We start from the raw sequence: 19089 nt of genomic DNA, 5'->3' as shown, positions 1-19089 counted from the left end.
AGTGATCTAATTTTCAGGGTTTTTGTGTGCCCTTCTTATATTCTTTTCTGCCTTTGAAGTAGGCCTTCCTCAAAGAGAAGTCTCTGTTGTTTTGAAGATCCTGACTTATTCATGCCAGGCCCCAGATACACACCAGGGGTTTGGAGACTGCATTGTATGAGTGCAGGCACAGCCATTTCAGGTGTAAGGGACCACTCCCCCCTCCGCCCAGACGGCCCATCAGGATATGGTATGTAGGCTACACCTCAGCTCCCTTTGTGTCACTGTCTAGAGGAGAGGTGCAAACAGCCCAACTGTCAAACTGACCCAGACGGGGAATCCTCAAACAAGCAGAGCCACAGAATGGTTTAAGCAAGAAAATGCCTACTTTTGTAAAAGTGCCATTTTCAAACACACAATCTAAAAACAAACTTTACTAATAGATGTAGTTTTAAATTTTGAGTTCAGAGACCCCACCTCCATCTTTCTATCCGCTCCCAAAGGGAATCTGCACTTTAGTAATATTTAAAGGCAGCTCCCATTTTATCCTATGAGAGAGATAGGCCTTGAATTTGGCAGTATTCACTGTTAGGACATGTAAAACACATAAGTACATGTCCCACATTTTGCATACACTGCACCATGCCCATGGGGTACCTAGGGCATACCTTAGGGGTGCCTCACATGTATAAAAAGGGAAGGTTTAGGCCTGGCAAGTGGGTACACTTGCCAAGTCGAATTGGCAGTTTAAAACTGCACACACAGACACTTCAGTGGCAGGTCTGCCCCATGTTTACAGGGCTACCAATGTGGGTGGCACAACCAGTGCTACATGCCCTCTAGTAGCGTTTGATTTACAGCCCCCGGGCGCCTCTAGTGCACTGTACTAGTGACTTATTAGTAAATCAGATATGGCAATCCTGGAAAGTCAATTACACATACATCTTCCATAGGAGCACTTGCACTTTAGCACTGGATAGCAGTAGTAAAGTGCCCAGCGTAACAAAAACAGAAAAAACAGAGTCCAGCATACATCAACAACCTAGTAGATATTTTATTAAATATCACACCCCTGATGTGGGAAAAGGGTCTTCTCATCCGCCCCCTTGGAGCTTCAATTATTATGTGCCAGTGCCTCTTGGGGCGCTATTCCCACTCTCTCTTTGGGATTCAGTGGCTTAAGTCCATCCAGGTGTTCCTGAAGACCTCTGACCTGTCCTTGCTCTTGATATACATGACAGTCATGAGGTGGCCAAGCTCCCAGTTTGTTGTAGCTTAGAGACCGCTGATTCACTCGGGCTGCCCATTGACACCATTGTTGCCATTAGCCACCTCGCTTGGCTGTGGTTCACTGGTTTATCAGGCAATGTCCAGTTGTCCCTTATGGACATGCTGTTCGATGGGACTCACCTGTTTTGTTACAAGGCAACTTTCGCTCTCAAATGGTTCAAGGAGAGCAGCAGAGCCACAGCAAGCTCCCTGGGCATATCTGCTCCCCCTGACCATCTGCATTTGCCCCATTACTTATTTAGTTTCTTCAGCAGAGGTACCCCATACTGGCAGCCACTCTGACCAGCACAAAGTGCCCAGCAGTTTTGCAGTCGAGGCCTTGGTGCCTCTGTGGTCAAAGTCAACAGACCGCCTAGTCCACTACCCCCATGCAACCTTGCCTGCCAAACCCCTTTAGCATGCCTTAGTGGAGCAGAGCCACCCTGTGGGAGGTATATCCGACAATTCCTGCTGGGTTGGCAGGGCAAAGCATCAGACATGTGTTCTGCAGTGTTGTTTGTTAAGGATATGACCTAGCTCTCATTTTCTTGCTGACACACTTTCCATCTTCCCCCAGAGGTTGACAGAGGAACATCTCTGCATTTTGTGGCAGTGAGTGCAAGCCCTTTTGGCCAAAGGGGCTATCAAGTGGGTGCCTGCGCCAGATGCAGGATTTGTTTGTTATTCCCACTACTGTCTGGTGACCAAGCAGATCGGAGGCCTTTGTCTCATTTTAGACCTGCACCCTGTTAACACCTTCCTCCAGAAGAAGAAATTCATAATGCTCCCCCTGGCCCAGGTTTCATCAGCCCTTGACGCCAGAGACTAGAAAGTGGCGTTGGACCTGCAGGATGCCTATTTTGATACACTGGTCCTGTGGGCTCATCAGCACTTCTTATCTGCGCTTTCAGTCGTTTTTGGTGGGACAGGATAATTTTCTGTTTGTTCTGCTCTACTTTGGTCTCACCATGGCCCCTCTAATGTTCATGAAATTGATGGCGGTGATAGCAGCACACTTTAGGTAGTCAGGGATGCAAGTCATCCACCTACCTCAGCTACTGCCTTTTGATGGCAGACTCATCCCAGCATTTGTCCGCCACCTCTGGGCTATGGCAAACCTCCTGTCATCTTTGGGGTTCACTGTCAATGTGCCAAATTTACCCTTGACACCTTCCCAGGTGCTCTCTTTCTTCTGAGCCATTTTGCACATGGTTCGGTTTCTTGTCTTACCTCCAGGAAAGAGAGTCCAAGATATTCAGGGTATGATCCTGATCTTTCAGCTTCGATCCTGGATTTCAGTGAAGTCAATTCTGTGGCTGCTGAGACTGATGGCCTCCTACATCCTGCTGCTCATGCACGCAGAGTGGTAAATGCGAGCCTTGCAGTGGGATCAGAAGTCTTAGTTGGCCCAACATCAAGGGGACCTTTCTGACCATGTTCATACTTTGAATGAGACTGCAACCGATCTGCAGTAATGGTTGCAGGATGACAGTTGGGTCCACGGCAGGACCCTCTCTTTTCTCCTTCCAAAGCTGACAGTGGCGACAAATGCATTGCTTCTGGATTGGGCTGGCCAGGTGGGAGAGGTGGAGATCAGAGTCCTCTGGTCTCTGAGAACTATCTGCTCTGCACCACATTGGTCAGAAGATAACCTTACTAGGGTTCTATGCTTCACCTCACTAAGTAGGTGGAGAGACTCCATCGCTTGTAACCCAAGAGCGCTGAGCTTTTACAAAAATCAAACCAGTGAACACTGGGTAGACGATCAGCTCTTTGTAGGGTTCTCTGGAGTAAAAAAAAACAGACAAGGCTGTGCAGAACAGAGCCATCTCCTGCCTCATTTTACTCTGCATTGAGGTCTACTATGAACTGGTCAAAAAACAGGCTCCGGAAGGGCTGTGTGTATGTTCTGCCAGGGCCAAAGCTGCTACAACTCCTTTGGTGCGCGGAGTCCCTTTCCTGTACATTTGCCAGGCTGCTTCGTGGGTGTCCTTCCATTTGTTCATGAAGCACTATTGTTTGAACAGTCAGGTTCACTGAGCGGGATATTTACCAGCATATCAGATACCTACTGCAGGTCTTTATGGTTTGAGTCCATCCACAGACTCACCTTCAACCAGATACTGTTTTGGTATCTATTCAAAAGGTTAGGAATCTGCGACTAGAAGTCTCAATCAGAAGAACTAGTTACTTATCTTTGGCAATGCTCTTAATGATAGAGACTATCTGTCTGCAGATTGCTCACCTACACTCCCATACTCCCCGTACTGTGATTGGACTCTACCCATTAATGAGATTGCAAGTCTAGGCGTGTAAACACTGGTTACATAAATTTACTTTTGAGATTCTGTGTCTGGGGGCACAGACACGCTCAAAAGCAACTGATGTCAGTGCATGGGAGTGGCACCCATATAGACTCCACACATTATTTCCAGAGTGCAACTACATTGGTGTGGAGCTTCACACCGTCAGCTACTGGCATTCAGTTTCTGGATCCAATCTGACACCTCGGAAACATCCGAAAGGTGGGGCATCTTCAGCTAGATAGCGTCTATACCAGAAAGGGCGTTACATAAGGTTAAGTAACTTGTTTGTTAATACTTTTAAAATATTTAACATCTTTTCTTTCCAGTGTTTTGTCACTGGTCTTTCTTATGTTTTCTCACACTATTGCTGATTTCTTTTGGAGAGAAGTTTGTTAATCTAATTTCAATTACGTTGATTGTTTATGAACAGGATTGCGACCATGTCAGTCAGACTGCTGAGGAATTCTATACAGTGAGATGCCAGGTGGCTGATATGAAGAATATTTATGTGAGTAAATCCTGGACCGTATCCTCCTTATCGATAAGTATGTTGAAAATTTGAATACATAGTGAGAGCATCAGCATAGCATACCAGATACCCACACGCATAAAATTCTTAATGAATATAACTTTAGTTGTTGAAAATCTGTGGACGTTAAAAAAAAGTTGGATGGTTTAAATAAAGACTAGTGTGATGGAGCAGGACAATTATTGGGTCATTCAACCTAGTCTTGACACTACAGCTGTACTCCTCCTCGCTCAGTACTAAGGGTCCTTAGTGCTTTCCCAAGTTTTTTAAAGTTCACTTTTGAACATTTACCACAAAGGCTAATAACATTAAATATGTACAGGCATAAAAAGTATTCCTTTTGCCATTGCACATGTTTAATATGCTTTCAACAATTGCATGTAGGCATTTTAGCCTCATAGTGTTGGTTCACTCAGTACAATTCTCATCCTCATTACGAGTTTCCATCCTTAACTGGTCAGATATATTCTTCCAAATTCATGTTTTATCTGCCCCAGTTCAGTCTGCTGTCCTTTTCATTAGTGATTGCCCTTTCTTGCATAACCTTTCATTTTTAGTTTTTATCATCTCTGATTGTCAGCATTTATTATCGGCAACCTTTGTCTTGACATTTCTTTATTTATTTTTGTTCTTTTGCTCAGTCTGCAATACCCTTCAAGTCCAAAAATGTGCTATCAGTCCATATAGTTATGCCGTTCAGGGAGGTCTGGGGAACTGTCAAATCTTAACACAGTATGCTACATTTTGCCACATTTTCCTCTACTTTGTCACCTAGCCTAGTGCACTTCCTCGTTTAAGAAAAATAAATATGTAGTTTAATTGTTTTGTCTACAACATTTTTTTCTGGAAGAATATTTAAAGCATTAATTATTTTGTATTTTCCCGTTAAAGAAGTGCTCTTGTACTGAAAAGAAATCTTGCTTTTTCCATTGTTTATTTCTTTTTAAAGTGTGAATTTCTGCACTGTGGAATCTCTTGGTGTACATTTTAGACTGTATCCACCTGTTTAAGGAGTCTCAGAACAAGTTTGCATTTTCAAATTAAATTATAAAAAAAAAACATGGCTATAAAAACACAGAGTTTTCCATTTCTTAAGGTTATGAGTAATTAGAATTAAAATGTGAATCTAAAGCCCTTTTGATTAGCTCATGCCACATTAAAGTCTTTAAAAGGAATAAGTAAAGCCTCCCACTTAAACCCTCCAGAATGCGATGGGATATCAATTAAGGACATATGTTCTGCTTGTCACAACTCCCCCTTACTGATGGATATTTCTTCGATATTTGTTCTGCTTGTCACAACTCACTTTTTGATGGATATTTCTACCTGCAGATTCTTAACTTTTAGAATAATCCCAGGCACTAGACTGGTTCCAGAAACTTCCAAACTCTTTTTTTCCCGGTAAGGGACACTGGCCTTGAAGCAACGCTGAAAGTGGGGCCAGGTGATATCTCTAAGCCATATAGCACCTGCCCCAACTTAATGACATCAGGTCCCATTATTCCCACTTTTGACATGGGTTCGGAGCTCACTCTTTTCTGAGAGTTTTTATTCCTCACTAAAAATTCTTCACAAAAATTGCAAGGCTATGTCACCGCCCGAGCACTCTAGCTTTAAATCCTGCAGGGACTGCAAAGAACAGTATGAACCTGAAGCCATTAAGGAAAGAGAAGCAAAAAATCTTCATGGCTTGGGACCACAAGAAGAAAAGGAGCCATTGTAAATCAAGACCCTGGTCAAGGTCCCCTTCTTCGCGGACCATGAGGAAGACACACAAGAAGCACAGGAAGTGATCGGGAAGAGGTAAAACCCCCATATGACCCCAGTCTCCCACATTATATTTGCCCTGGTAGCAGAAGTTAGTTGAATTAGGGCCCACAGGCCTTGCTGCAAGTGACTCTATGCCTGCCTCTCTGCTGGACCTGATTTGCAAATCTGTTCTGCTGACTCCACCAACGCCGGGGCCTTTCCAGACAATTCCTTGGACACAAACTCCACAGACATCGCAGTTCCCTGCGCCATCTTCATGCTTCCCTACAAGCTCAACACTTAGCACGGGTCCAGCAGCATTCCTTAACACTAAGTTAAGAAGTTTTGCTAGGGTCTCAAACCCATCATGAGCACCATCCCATTTAGGCTTCTCTATGATCATTCCTGTGGCACTGACGCCAACTCCAGAGGCCAACTACATGATCGCGTCATCTACGCTGTGGCCGGGGCTGCCGTAGAAGCCAATAACGCTGCCTGCAGCACCTCCAGACCCAATTTGGCACACATCAGTACTCCTCCTTCTACTAAATTCCTCCTTTAGCATTGGTCTAGAAGAGAAGTTCAAAGGTTGATGGAGGGAAAAAACTACAAGCAAATGATAAATAACATCTTTGGTTATGAATTCAAAACTTTGGACTATTTCCCTGGTGGAGATGATGAGGTTGACAATCCTTGACAAAATTAACAAAAGCCCTTGGTTGTCCTCTGTCGGCAACCTGGTCAACTCTGCGGAAATGGAGTTTTCTGCTGGACCGCTGACACCAGAGGCTGTGTCCCTCCATTCTGTGTTCAGGAAAGTGTCATAAGTTCTCAGTTTGCAGCTGCCTTCTGCTGAGGTCTAAAGAAATGACCTCCACCAACCATCTCTTCTTGGCTCAGCCAACTTCGGAGCCCTTATTGCCTATTAGCAGTGCCTTGCCAAACCTGGTCTTAGTAGTGGCCAACTGCCTAGTGGCACGGCGATACCATCCTCCTCCTGGAGTTCCGTTCTTTCTCTCTGTTCTACACTTCACCAGCGACTTTGGTTGTCCAAACCTCTTATTCCTTGGTGCAGTAGCAGGGACCATTCCCCACAGCCCCTTCAGATAGGAAATTCAGATGGCTTGAAGTATGTGAGAAGATCATCTTTTCAGCAGGCATTATAGCCCTGAAGTCTTTGGAAGCCAACTGCTGCTCGCTTGCTACATGCATGTACAGCTGGGTATGGACCAATTAATAATGCACCATGTACCCGAAAATCTCAGGGAGAACTTTCAAGAAGTTCTTTCGGATGGATAAATTGCATCTAGGCTTATCATTATCCGGCCTTGACAAGCTGGATTCTGTGGCCTGATCCATCAGTACTTCGGTCTCCATCAGACATTGTGCTTGCTTAGAACATCAACGTTTTCCACAGGTGTACATATTAACCTGATTGATCTGCCTTTTGATGGCGCAAAATTGTTAGGGGGGGAAAGGGTGATGCAGCCTGGGGAGATTTATGACTAGCAAAGCTACAGCATGTTCATTGGGTCTCCAGCAACCCCTGCCTCAGCAGGATTATAGGCAATTTTTCCACTTTCAAGGATTCACGAGACTGCTCTCCTTTCTGCAGAGGCAACCTGTCAGCTTCAGTCAATACAGACGCTGGGCCAGAGGAAAGGGCAGTGGATCCGACCAACACCCTCCTCTTATTCTCTCTGCACCCCTAGGAAAGCAGTCTGTTCTCTGTCAATAACACACTTGGAGCCTTTGGAGGGGGCATGTGTCCTCCTTTCTGCCTGTCTGGAACACCATTACTTTGTACTAGTGGGTCCTTCAGATCGTAGAAGGACGCTACACCCTTCTCTTCCCTCAGGTCCAACACCACCTCGCTTTCCTCTCCCACTCCAGTTCACCTTGCCATCCTACAGCAGGAGGTGGCAGCACTCCTCAAGAAAGGAACAGTGGAGCTAGTTCAGGATCAGGAAAGAAGCTATTGATGTTACCTCCAGTACTTTCTTGTGCTGAAGGAAGACAGGGTTTGAGCCTCTTCTGGATCTCAGGGAATTGAACTTCTGCCTCAAAAAGGAAAAATTCAAGAATCTTTCCCTATTGCAGATGTTACTTGTAGGAGGCTGGCTCAGTTTATGGTGTAGCACCCTATACTGAGTCCAGGCAACCCTTAGTGATAGTGTTTAGGTGTCCAGAAAGCAAAAGCTCTCTAGAGGTAGTGGTGGAGAGCACCTGAAACCTAACCAGGAGGAGTGTAAATCACTTGCAATACCACAATTGTCAGTCAGTAACTCTCAAACAAGAACCGCACCAGGTGTTACAAAAATAAAGTAGTCTTTATTATAACACTAGTACTATCCTAACTTTGGTATATCTTCACTCAGCAATTTCTGCACACAAAAAAAATACTTAGCAACAAGCAGGAAAAGCATAGGAATGCATAGGGCCCAATGGGTGGGCCAAACCCTATACTAAAAGTGGAATGTGAATGGAGTATCCATCCCAGGTGAGTATGTTAGAAGGCCGAGGGCTGGGGAACTCTCAAGGTAAGTACCAGAAGTGCCCCAGCACCCGGGTGCAGAGTGGGTATCCAGCTGGTCGTCCCATAGGCTAACATAAGGAAATTGTGGTTGGAGTTTTTAGGATTCAGGACCCTTCTCAGAGGAACCTGAGGAAACCAGTTGGTACACAGAAAGTTGGACAGTGTCCCCACCTGTGGATATCCAGAAGACTGGAGTACCTACACCAGGGAGCCCAGGTGCATAGGGGTGAAGTGACGTCTGAAACTTTTGTTGGGGTCAGTGGGAGCCTCGATTGTCCAGCTGCTCTGGTGACCCGTGGATCAGGTCGATGGAACCCAAGGACGGATTCCGGACAAGAAGAGCCTAAAAGAGAAGGGGATGGAGTCCAGACCACTTGAAAATGTCCAGGAGGTGCAGGTAGGCAATGCCCACTCTCATAGAGGTGAAGTTCCTGCCGGCCGGTGAAGGAAGAAGTCTAGCTGCGCAGTCCAGGGAATGCAGGAAATTCTTGGATTCGCCCATGAGCTGTCCCTTGTCAGTCGTCGGATTGCAGGACGGTCAGTGGTCAGCAGGACCACCAACAAGCATTTGCAAATGCAAAAGAAGTTGCAGAGAAGTTTGCAGGTTTTTTGGGACCAGCATGGTTCAAGAGATTCGACCCTTGGAGGGGAGTCAGGGCTGGCCCCTCAGCGCGCAGGACAGCCAGCAAGAGTCATTGGCCCACTGGCAGCAGGAATCACAGGGAGGCCTCAGCAGCACAGCTAAGGAGTCCCACGCCACAGGATGGAGCCTGTTCTTGGAGTTGTATAGTGTGGGAGGCTGGGGCTTCTTGGAGCTTGACGATCTCCTGGAGGAAGTGCCAACAAGCCTTGATACTGTTGTAGTGCACAGGTGTTTCGGTCCAGTGCTACAGCAAGGGCCCACTATCTCCCAAGTTGGTCAGAAGACACATTGGACCCAGAAAGGACCACAGAACCACCACCTGTATTGTAGAGCCTTTAGATGTCCAGGGGAAGCAGGATCCACCAGCCAGTCGTTGTTGTTTTAAGGTGCCTGCTTCACTCCAAGGGAGATTCCTTCTGCTTCCTGATGCTCCCAGAGTCCTTGTGACTCTGGAGGACGCACAGCTATGGATGTTGCAGAATTCTTGCAGGAGCCAGAGAAACAATGTGTAGAAAGCTGGCTCTGTCTATACTATATCAAAATGAGATATAGTGTGCACAGAGTCCAGGGGTTCCCAGAGGCTAAAATAGATAATACTGATGCTCTCTTTTGTGGTCGTGTGGTCAAGCAGTTAGGCTTATCAAAGGGTAGTGCAAAGCATTTGTTGTACACACGCAGGCAACAAAGGAAGCACACACTCAATGACTAACTCCAGGCCAGTGGTTTTTATATAGCAAAAATATATTTTGTTACTTTATTTCTAGAACCACAAGATTCAGTTTGCAGGTAAGTACATGTGCAAGTAAGTATCAAACATATGTTTCAACGCAACTTTGTTTAAATTTGGCAAGGTTATCGGTTTTCAAGAAAATAGCAAATATCTCTTTTAAAAGTTGACACAGTACAATTTTCAGAGACCGTTCTAAGGGGAAAGAAAAGTTAGTATGGTTCTGAGGTAAGTACAAGACTTACATTTCCAGTCTCCTGGGGTTAGGATGCCCACAGGTGGGGGTTCAAGTTAACGGGGCCGGCCGGGTGCCTGAGTTCAAAGATGGGGTAGGATTTTAAATGGATTCCTGTGGAGATTGGGGGCACTCAGAATCAGGCCTGCTTGCAGGTAAGCACCTGCGTCTTCGGAGGACAGACCCTGAGTTGTTTAGGTGAGCACTGGGATGGGGGGGCGTAGGTCAGCACCAAACACACCACATTGGTGCAGGGGTGACCGGACGACTGGTGCAAACACAGCGTTTGCCTCCCAATGCTTTTCAATCGGTGGACCCCAGGAGTCACAAGTAGGCTACAGGCTGGGTCCAGGGGGTTGGTTCAGAGAAACCACAGGCTGGACAGTAAAGAGGGCCTCCTGCTACACCAGATGTCTGATTCCCCAAGGCCAGGGGGCTGCGGGTGCAGAGTACCTTTTGGCGTCTGGTATCTTCATCCAGATCCTTCACAGGCAGGCTGGTCCTCTGGATTTAGTCTGCAGGCGTCGTTGTGGGGGACAGGAGGGGTCAACCCAGGGTGGACACTAGGTCAGAATCGCCTGAGGACCAGCTCTAGTCTGTTGTGCCACCTGGACGTGGGCGTTGGGTGCAGAATGGGCAGGACTCGCAGATCTGGGGCAGTTCTGGAGTCCTTTGTTGGAGTTTTTTTGGACAGGACCACTGTCCACGTAAGATATTGGTCCTATGGTATGCAGGCAGTCCTCTTGAGGCTTCTAAGAGGTCGCTGGTCCTGCAGGATGCGTCACCTTTTTGTAGCAGGGGCTTCAGAAGCTCTAGACATGCCGGTAGGGCTGGGGCTAAAGCAGTTGGTGTCTTTAGTCTTCTCTGCTGGGGGGTCAGCTTAGCAGTCCTTATTCTTTCTTCTTGTCTTCTTGAGGTTGCCAGGAATCTGACAATCTAGGTTCAGGGGGAACCCTTAAATCCTGGATTTTGGGCTGTTACAGGGGTCAGAGGGCAGTAGCAAGTGGCTACAGTCCCTGAGGGTGATGACACCCTTCCGGTGTCCACTCCTTTTGGGGAGGGGGGGACACATACCTAACCCTATTGGCCCTTGTCCTCCAAACCAAGATAGAGGATTCTGTAAGGAGGATGTTGCTTCTGCTCTGGACACCTTAAGGGTGGTCCCAGCTGAAGTGGTGACTCCTCCTAGTTTTTCCTAATTTTCCCACCAGACTTGCTTCCAAAAGTGGGGCTTTATCTGGGGAGGTGGGCATATCCACTAGCTGAGTGCCCTGGGTCACTGTAACAAGAGGCCTGAGCCTTTGAGGCTCCACGCCAGGTGTTAAGGTTCCTGCAGGGGGGAGGTGTGAAGCACCTCCACCCAGTGCAGGCTTTGTTCCTGGCCACAAAGAGCACAAAGGCTCTTACCCCTGTGGTCAGAAACTTGTCAGGAAGTGGCAGGCTGGCAAGGACTAGTGAGTCCTGCACTAGACGTTAAGCTAAAGTACAGGGGGCATCTCTAAGATACCCTCTCGGTGCATTTTCCAATAAATCCAACACTGGCATCAGTGTGGGTTTATTGTGCTTGAGACGTTTGATACCAAAGTTCCCAGACTTTTCATAGAGCTGTGGAGTTCGTAAAGACCAACTCCCAGCCCATATACTTTATATGGCCACTCTGCACTTTCAGTGTCTAAAAATTGACTTAGATCTTGTAGGGGCATATTGCTCACGCAGCTATGCCCTCACCTGTGGTACAGTACACCCTGCCTTAGGCTTGTAATGTCTGCTAGAAGTGTGACTTTTCTATGCCACTGGCAGTGGCTTGTGGGCATTGCACCCTGAGAGGGGTGCCGTGTCGACTTTGTCTTTTTCTTCCCACCAACACACACAAGCTGCAATGGCAGTGTGCATGTGCCTGGTATCCCAGGGAGGCATAATACATGCTGCAGCCCTTGGGGACCTTCCCTAGCTACATGGCCCTGGGTACTTTTTACAAAGGACCTAACTGTGTGCCAGGGGTGTGCCAATTGTGGGATCAATGGCACCGTTTTTGGGAAAGAACACTGGTGCTTGGGCCTGGTTAGCAGGATCCCAACACACACTGTCAAGTCAGCATCAGTATAAGGCCGAAAGTGTGTCTATGGGGGAGAAGGGTAACCATGCCATAAGGAAAACTTTCCTACACAATTTTACAGTAGGAGCCCTCCAAACTGGATACAGTCTTTTTCGGTTCCTAAGGCAGACCAGCAGCAATTCCGGAGGCCAGGAGCAAAAGAGTCTAGGAGAGAGTTGCTTGGTAGAGTGTAGCACGACACATCTGGGGACCCACTCTCAGATGAGTCCTTAAGTAACCCAGGAAGGGGGTTGGATAGTAACTGCAGTAACCCACCTATCAAAATGTGTCAGAGAGGTCGCCCAGCTGGATTAACCAGTCAGATGCTCCCATGGGACTCTGCTCATCTTATTTCCAAGAAGGTAGAATCAAGTGGCTACCTGGAATAACACTGTGCACCTCCGTAGGGAAGGAGCTGGACATGGGGGTGGTTACACTTCTGACCATAATAATGATATTCAGCTCAGGAGATTGGTTGCAACTGGGAATAGACAAACCACAAGGGACTGCTGAAGTTTGTCAGCACCAAAACTGATCAAGAACAAATCAGAAAGGAGTCACTAAGCAAGATTGACAACAGAATTGTAACTAAACTTGTGCATGATATTGCAGTTGATGTTTCATACTAAACTAATAGTACCTAGTACTGCATTACCCCACTACACCTCAAGTGCTTTACACCAGAATATTAACCATGTGTTTTTGTTCTCCAGAGACGCTTTTTATTTATGTACTCTTATTTGGCCATTCAGTCCCCTATACCAGCAGCCGCCACTGACTGTTAGTGATAGCCTCTGTGATGGGATGATAGGATCTTAGAAGCTATGGGTGCCAGGTCCATCAACAAAAAGGTGCCAGACTATTGAAGGAAATGTCAATAGAGAAAGTAAAGGTATGTACGTTTAGTTTCAGGGGTTCACCTTTCTCGTTTAGAGATGTTGGGGCCCAAGGTCCAAAGTACTACCAGAGGTTCATCAGTAGCTCCCCGAATTCCACTGGGACTAGGGTGCTGACGAGGTGATAGCTGGACACACTATGGTGAATGGGGACCAGCTGGAAACAGGCTACACGAGGGGACTTGGGGACAAGTCCAAGAGCTCTCAAATAGGGGCTTGTGTTGCAAGGGGGCACAGCCGGTACTTCGGAGTCCAGGCAGGGCAGCTCAGGTTCAGAGTGGTGAGGGCAGCTGGGCCGGTGCACAAAGATGCTCCTCCCATTTACATGCCAACAGCTGACAGGTGTGGTGTAGGAAGCTGACCTGGTTTGTACTGGGTACCTTGGGTACTTACACATTATACCAGGTCCAGTTATCCCTTATTAGTGAAGTAGTAGTGTTCTAGCAGCTTAGGCTGATAGAGGTAGCTATAGCAGAGCAGCTTAGGCTGAACTAGGAAACATGCAAAGCTCAAGCAATACCACTTATAGTTACACAGTTACTTATACACAAGTATAACAATACTCAGTGTTACCAAAAATAAAGGTATTTATTTGGGTGACATAGTACCAAAAAATATCTTAGAGACAATAGTCCTGGAGGTAAGTATTAATCAATATATATATACACTAGACACCAAAATTAGACAAGTAAATAGTAATAGAACAATGGAAACAGTAGGAAATCCTATAGAATGCAATGGGTGAAAATAGGTCTAGGGGCAACACAAACCATATACTAAGAAAGTGAAATGTGAATCACGAATTCCCCCCTAGACAAGTGTAGTGTGTGCAGAATCGCTGGGAGAGTAAGAATACAGTAAACATAAGTAAATTACCCCACCCCAGAGCCCAGAAAAGCAGGCGTAAATTACTGCAAGTCTCCTTAGGACACACTACACCTCGTTTTTGAGATTTTGCAGCAGCCAACCAAATCTGCAAAGAACAACTTCTGGATTATTGGACCTGAAGACCGGCAAAGAAGGGGACCAAGTCCAGAAGTCGAAAGAAGTTCCAGGAGGGACAGGAGCCCCTGCCAACCCAGAAGAGGGTGCAAAAGAAGAGTCCCCGGTTAGTTGTAGTCTGCAGAAATGCACCCTAGGAAGATGCCAGCGGGCTTCTGCATGATGCAAAAGATGTCCCACGGCGCGAAGATCGCTGCAGATGAGATTTCGTGTTGGAAGGCACCAACAAGCCTTGGCTACGACAAAAGTGCGTTTTTCATCAAAATGGCACTGGAGGGACTTGGGGGGCCTCAGCTCTGTGTGAGGAGGAAGCCGGGGCTCTCAGCACTTTAGGGAGCCCTCAGGATGCCAACCAGCACCACCAGAAGCCGCAGGATCCATGTTCAAGGGAGGTACAAAACGCGGTTGATGCAGCACAACAAAAGAAGGTACCACACCGCCGGAGAACAACTCAGCGAGTTGAGCGTCGTAGGGTGGAGTGCTGGGAACCTGGGCCAGGCTGTGCAAGAAGGAATTTTGCAAAGAGTGCACAGAGGCAAAGAAGACGCAATACACAGGGGAACTGTCGTTCTCGGGGAAGTCAAGGTCTTACCTCCTCCAAATTGCGTCAGCAGGATCTCAGGACAGTCTGTCGATGATGTTCACCCTCTGTGTCCTTAGGAGCACGCTCGTCGCTGCGAGAGGAGTCCCAGGGTAGCGGTCAGCGACTTGGAAGGTGCCTGCTTGGAGCAGGGGAGTGATTCCGTCACTCCACGGGAGATTTCTTCGGTCCTTCTGGTGCAGGATGAAGACAGGGAGTCCCCAGAGCGTGCACACCATGGAAACTGTTGCAGTTGCTGACTTAGAGCTGAGGTTGCTGAAGAAAAGTGTCTCTTGTAGACACTTTGCAGTTACAGCGCGTAAGGAAATGGCTCCCTGTTGCAGTTACCCCCCACTTTTTGCCTAATACTGATGCTGACTTGACTGAGAAGTGTGCTGGGGCCCTGCTAACCAGGCCCCAGTGCCACTGTTGTTTCACCTAAAATGTACCATTGTTTCCACAATTGGCACACCCCTGGCACACAGATAAGTCCCTTGTAAAAGGTACCAGTGGTACCAAGGGCAATGTGACCAGGGAAGATCTCTAAGGGCTGCAGCATGTGTTGGGACCACCCTTCAGGACCCCTCACCTAACACATGCACACTGCTATTGCAGATTGTGTGTGTTGGTGGAGATAACAAGGAAAAGTTGACATGGCATCCCCCTCAGGGTGCCATGCACACAAAATACTGCCTGTGGCATAGGTAAGTCACCCCTCTAGCAGGCCTTACAGCCCTAAGGCAGGGTGCACTATACCACAGGTGAGGACATAGCTGCGTGAGCAATATGCCCCTACAGTGTCTAAGTCTATTCTAAAACATTGTAAGTACAGTGTGGCCATATTAAGTAAATGGTCTGGGAGTTTGTCAAAAACGAACTCCACAGCTCCATAATGGCTACACTGAATACTGGGAAGTGTGGTATCAAACTTCTCAGAATAGTAAACCCACACTGATGCCAGTGTTGGATTTATAAAAAAATGCGCACAGAGGGCATCTCTAATATGCCCCCTGTATTTTACCCAATCCTTCAGTGCAGGACTGACTGGTCTGTGCCAGCCTGCTGCTGAGAGACTAGTTTCTGACCCCCTGGGGTGAGATCCTTTGTGCTCTCTGAGGCCAGAAACAAAAGCCTGCACTGGGTGGAGATTCTTAACACCTCCCCCCTGCAGGAACTGTAACACCTAGCAGTGAGCCTGAAAGGCTCAAGCTTCGTGTTACAATGCTCCAGGGCACTCCAGCTAGTGGAGATGCCCACCCCCTGGAGACAGCCCCCACTTTTGGCCGGCTGGTCCAGGGGAGATAATGAGAAAAACAAGGAGGAGTCACCCACCAGTCAGGACAGTACCTAAGGTGTCCTGAGCTGAGGTGACCCCTGCTGATAGAAACCCTCCATCTTGATCTTGGAGGATTCCCCCAATAGGATTAGGGATGTGCCCCCCTCCCCTCAGGGAGGAGGCACAAAGAGGGTGTAGCCACCCTCAAGGACAGTAGCCATTGGCTACTGCCCTCCCAGACCTAAACACACCCCTAAATTCAGTATTTAGGGGCAACCCAGGAAATCAGATTCCTGTAACCTGAAGAAAGAAGAACGACTGCTGACCTACAAGCCTGCAGAGAAGGAGGAAGACAACAACTGATTTGGGCCCCAGCCCTACCGGCCTGTCTCCAGCTTCGAAAACCTGCTCCAGCGACGCATCTGACAGGGACCAGTGACCTCTGAAGCCTCCGAGGACTGCCCTGGACTACAGGACCAAGAAACTCCTGTGAACAGCGGCCCTGTTCAAAACCTGCAACTTCTTTGCAACAAAGAAGCAACTTCCAAAGACTTCACATTTCCCGCGCAAGTGTGAGACTTCACACTCAGCATCCAACGCGCCCAGCTCGACCTGCAGAAAACCAACACCTCAGGGAGGACTCCCCGGCGACTGCGAGCCCGTGAGTAACCAGAGACGACCCCCCTGAGTCCCCACAGCGACTCCTTCAGAGAGAATACAGAGGCTTCCCCTGACCGCGACTGCCTGTAACAAGGGACCGACACCTGGAACCAACACTGCACCCGCAGCCCCAGTACCTGAAGGAACCGAACTTCAGTGCAAGAGCGACCCTCTGCCTAGCCCAGGTGGTGGCTGTCCCGAGAAGCCCCCCTGTGCCTGCCTGCATCGCTAGAGTGACCCCCGGGTCTCTCCATTGTTTTCAACCTAAAACCCGACGCCTGCTTTGCTCACTGCACCCGGCCGCCCCTGTGCCGCTGAGGGTGTGTTTTGTGTGTCTACTTGTTTCCCCCCCCCCCCCCCCCGTGCTCTACAAAACCCCCCTGGTCTGCCCCCCCGAGGACGCAAGTACTTACCTGCTGGCAGACTGGAACCAGAGCACCCTTGTCCCCCATATGCGCCTATGTGTTTTGGGCACCTCTTTGACCTCTGCACCTGACCGGCCCTGAGCTGCTGGTGTGGTAACTTTGGGTTTCCTTGAACCTCCAACAGTGGGCTGCCTATGCCCCAAACTTGAGACTTGTAAGTGTTTTACTTACCTTCAAAACTAACCTTTACTTACCTCCACCAGGAACTGTTGATTTTTGCACTGTGTCCACTTTGAAAATAGCTTATTGCCATTTTTACAAAGACTGTACATGATATAGTTTTCATTCAAAGTTCCTAAAGTATCTAAGTGAATTACCTTACATTTAAAGTATTAATTGTAAATCTTGAACCTGTGGTTCTTAAAATAAACTAAGAAAATATATTTTTCAATATAAAAACCTATTTGCCTGGAGTAAGTCTTTGAGTGTGTGTTCCTCATTTATTGCCTGTGTGTGTACAACAAATGCTTAACACTACCCTCTGATAAGCCTACTGCTCGACCACACTACCACAAAATAGAGCATTAGAATTATCTACTTTTGCCACTATCTTACCTCTAAGGGGAACCGTTGGACTCTGTGCACGCTATTTCTTACTTTAAAATAGTATATACAGAGCCAACTTCCTACACAGGCTGAAGTTGTTGCTGCAGCCCATATGGATGATCTTCAGAACCTCAGTGCTTATGCTTTCTCTGCTTTTAAATTTATCACTATAGGCTAGTGACTTTATTTACCAATTTCAATTGGCATACTGGACCCCCCTTATAAGTCCCTAATATATGGTACATAGGTACCCAGTGCATTGGGGTTCCAGGAGATCCTTATGGGCTGCAGCATTTCTTTTGCCACCCATAAGGAACTCGGACAAACCTTTTCACAGGACTGCCAATGCAGCCTGTGTGAAATAACGCACGTTATCTCACAGCAATTTTTACTGTACTTAAGTAACTTATAAGTCACCTATATGTCTAACCTTCACTTGCTGAAGGTTAGGTGCAAAGTTACTAAGTGTGAGGGCACCCGTGCACTAGCAAAGGTGCCCCCACATAGTTCAGGGACATTTCCTGGGACTTTGTGATTGCGGGGACGCCATTACACACGTGCACTACATATAGGTCAATACCTATATGTAGCTTCACAATGGTAACTCCGAATATGGCCATGTAAGGTGTTTAAGATCATGGCATTGTCTCCCCATTCAAAATCTGGTATTGGGGAGCCAATTCCATACATCCTGGGGGCTCCACAATGGACCCCCAGTACTGCCAAACCAGCTCTCTGAGGCTTGCACTGCAGCTACAGCTGCTGCCACCTCACAGACAGGGTTCTGCCCTCCTGGAGTCTGAGCAGTTCAGTCCCAGGAAGGCAGAACAAAGCATTTCTTCTGAGAGCAGGGTGTTACACCCTCTCTTTTTGGAAATAGGTGTTACAGGCTGGGGAGGGGTAGCCTCCCCCAGCGTCTGGAAATGCTTTGAAGGGCACAGATAGTGCCCTCCTTGCATAAGCCAGTCTACACCGGTTCAGGAACCCCCTTGTCCCCTGCACTGGTGCAAAACTGGACAAAGGAAAGTAGAGTGACCACTCCCCTGTCCATCACCACCCTAGGGGTGGTGCCCAGAGCTCCTCCAGTGTGTCCCAGACTTCAGACATCTTGCTTTGCAAGGTGTGGGGGCACTCTGGAGGAGTCTGAGTGGCCAGTACTAGCAGGTGACGTCAGAGACCCCTCCTGATAGGTCCTTACCTGATAAGGTAGCAAATCCCCCTCTCAGGGCTATTTAGGGTCTCTCCTGTGAGTTCCCTTCAGATTCTACTTGCAAGTTTTCAGCAGGAATCCTCTGCAACTACTAGTTCATCCTCTGACCTCGGATCAACCGCAGCCTGCTCCAGGAACCTCTGTAACAGCAACAAAGTATCCACAAGGGTTACTTTACTTCTGCAACTTCAGCTCCAGCCAGCAACTGCAAGAGTTTCCACGGTGTGCACGCTCGGAGGACTCCCTGTCTTCATCCTGCACCAGAAGGACCGAAGAAATCTCCTGTGTGGTGACGGAGTCACTCCCCTGCTCACGCAGGCACCTTCCAAGTTGACGACCGGTACTCTTGAACTCCTCGCGCAGCGACGAGCTAGTCCTTAGGGGCTGTAAAGGGACCAGCTTCCCTGGTCCTGGGCAGAGATCCTC

General features: G+C 47.8%; 1 protein-coding gene across 2 annotated transcripts in view; it reads left to right on the top strand.

The window, feature by feature from the left end:
* The window catches only part of USP34 (ubiquitin specific peptidase 34), a 1940069-nt gene that overhangs the window by 981795 nt on the left and 939185 nt on the right, over window positions 1-19089 (top strand). For both annotated transcript variants that reach the window (XM_069234398.1, XM_069234397.1), the window contains one exon: window positions 3985-4062. In XM_069234398.1, coding sequence (XP_069090499.1) covers window positions 3985-4062 — 78 coding nt within the window. The remainder of the gene's footprint in view (window positions 1-3984; window positions 4063-19089) is intronic.

Source organism: Pleurodeles waltl, chromosome 5 (genome assembly GCF_031143425.1).
Source record: "Pleurodeles waltl isolate 20211129_DDA chromosome 5, aPleWal1.hap1.20221129, whole genome shotgun sequence".
Taxonomy (NCBI): Eukaryota; Metazoa; Chordata; class Amphibia; order Caudata; family Salamandridae; genus Pleurodeles; species Pleurodeles waltl.
This window is presented reverse-complemented; position numbering and strand designations above follow the sequence as displayed.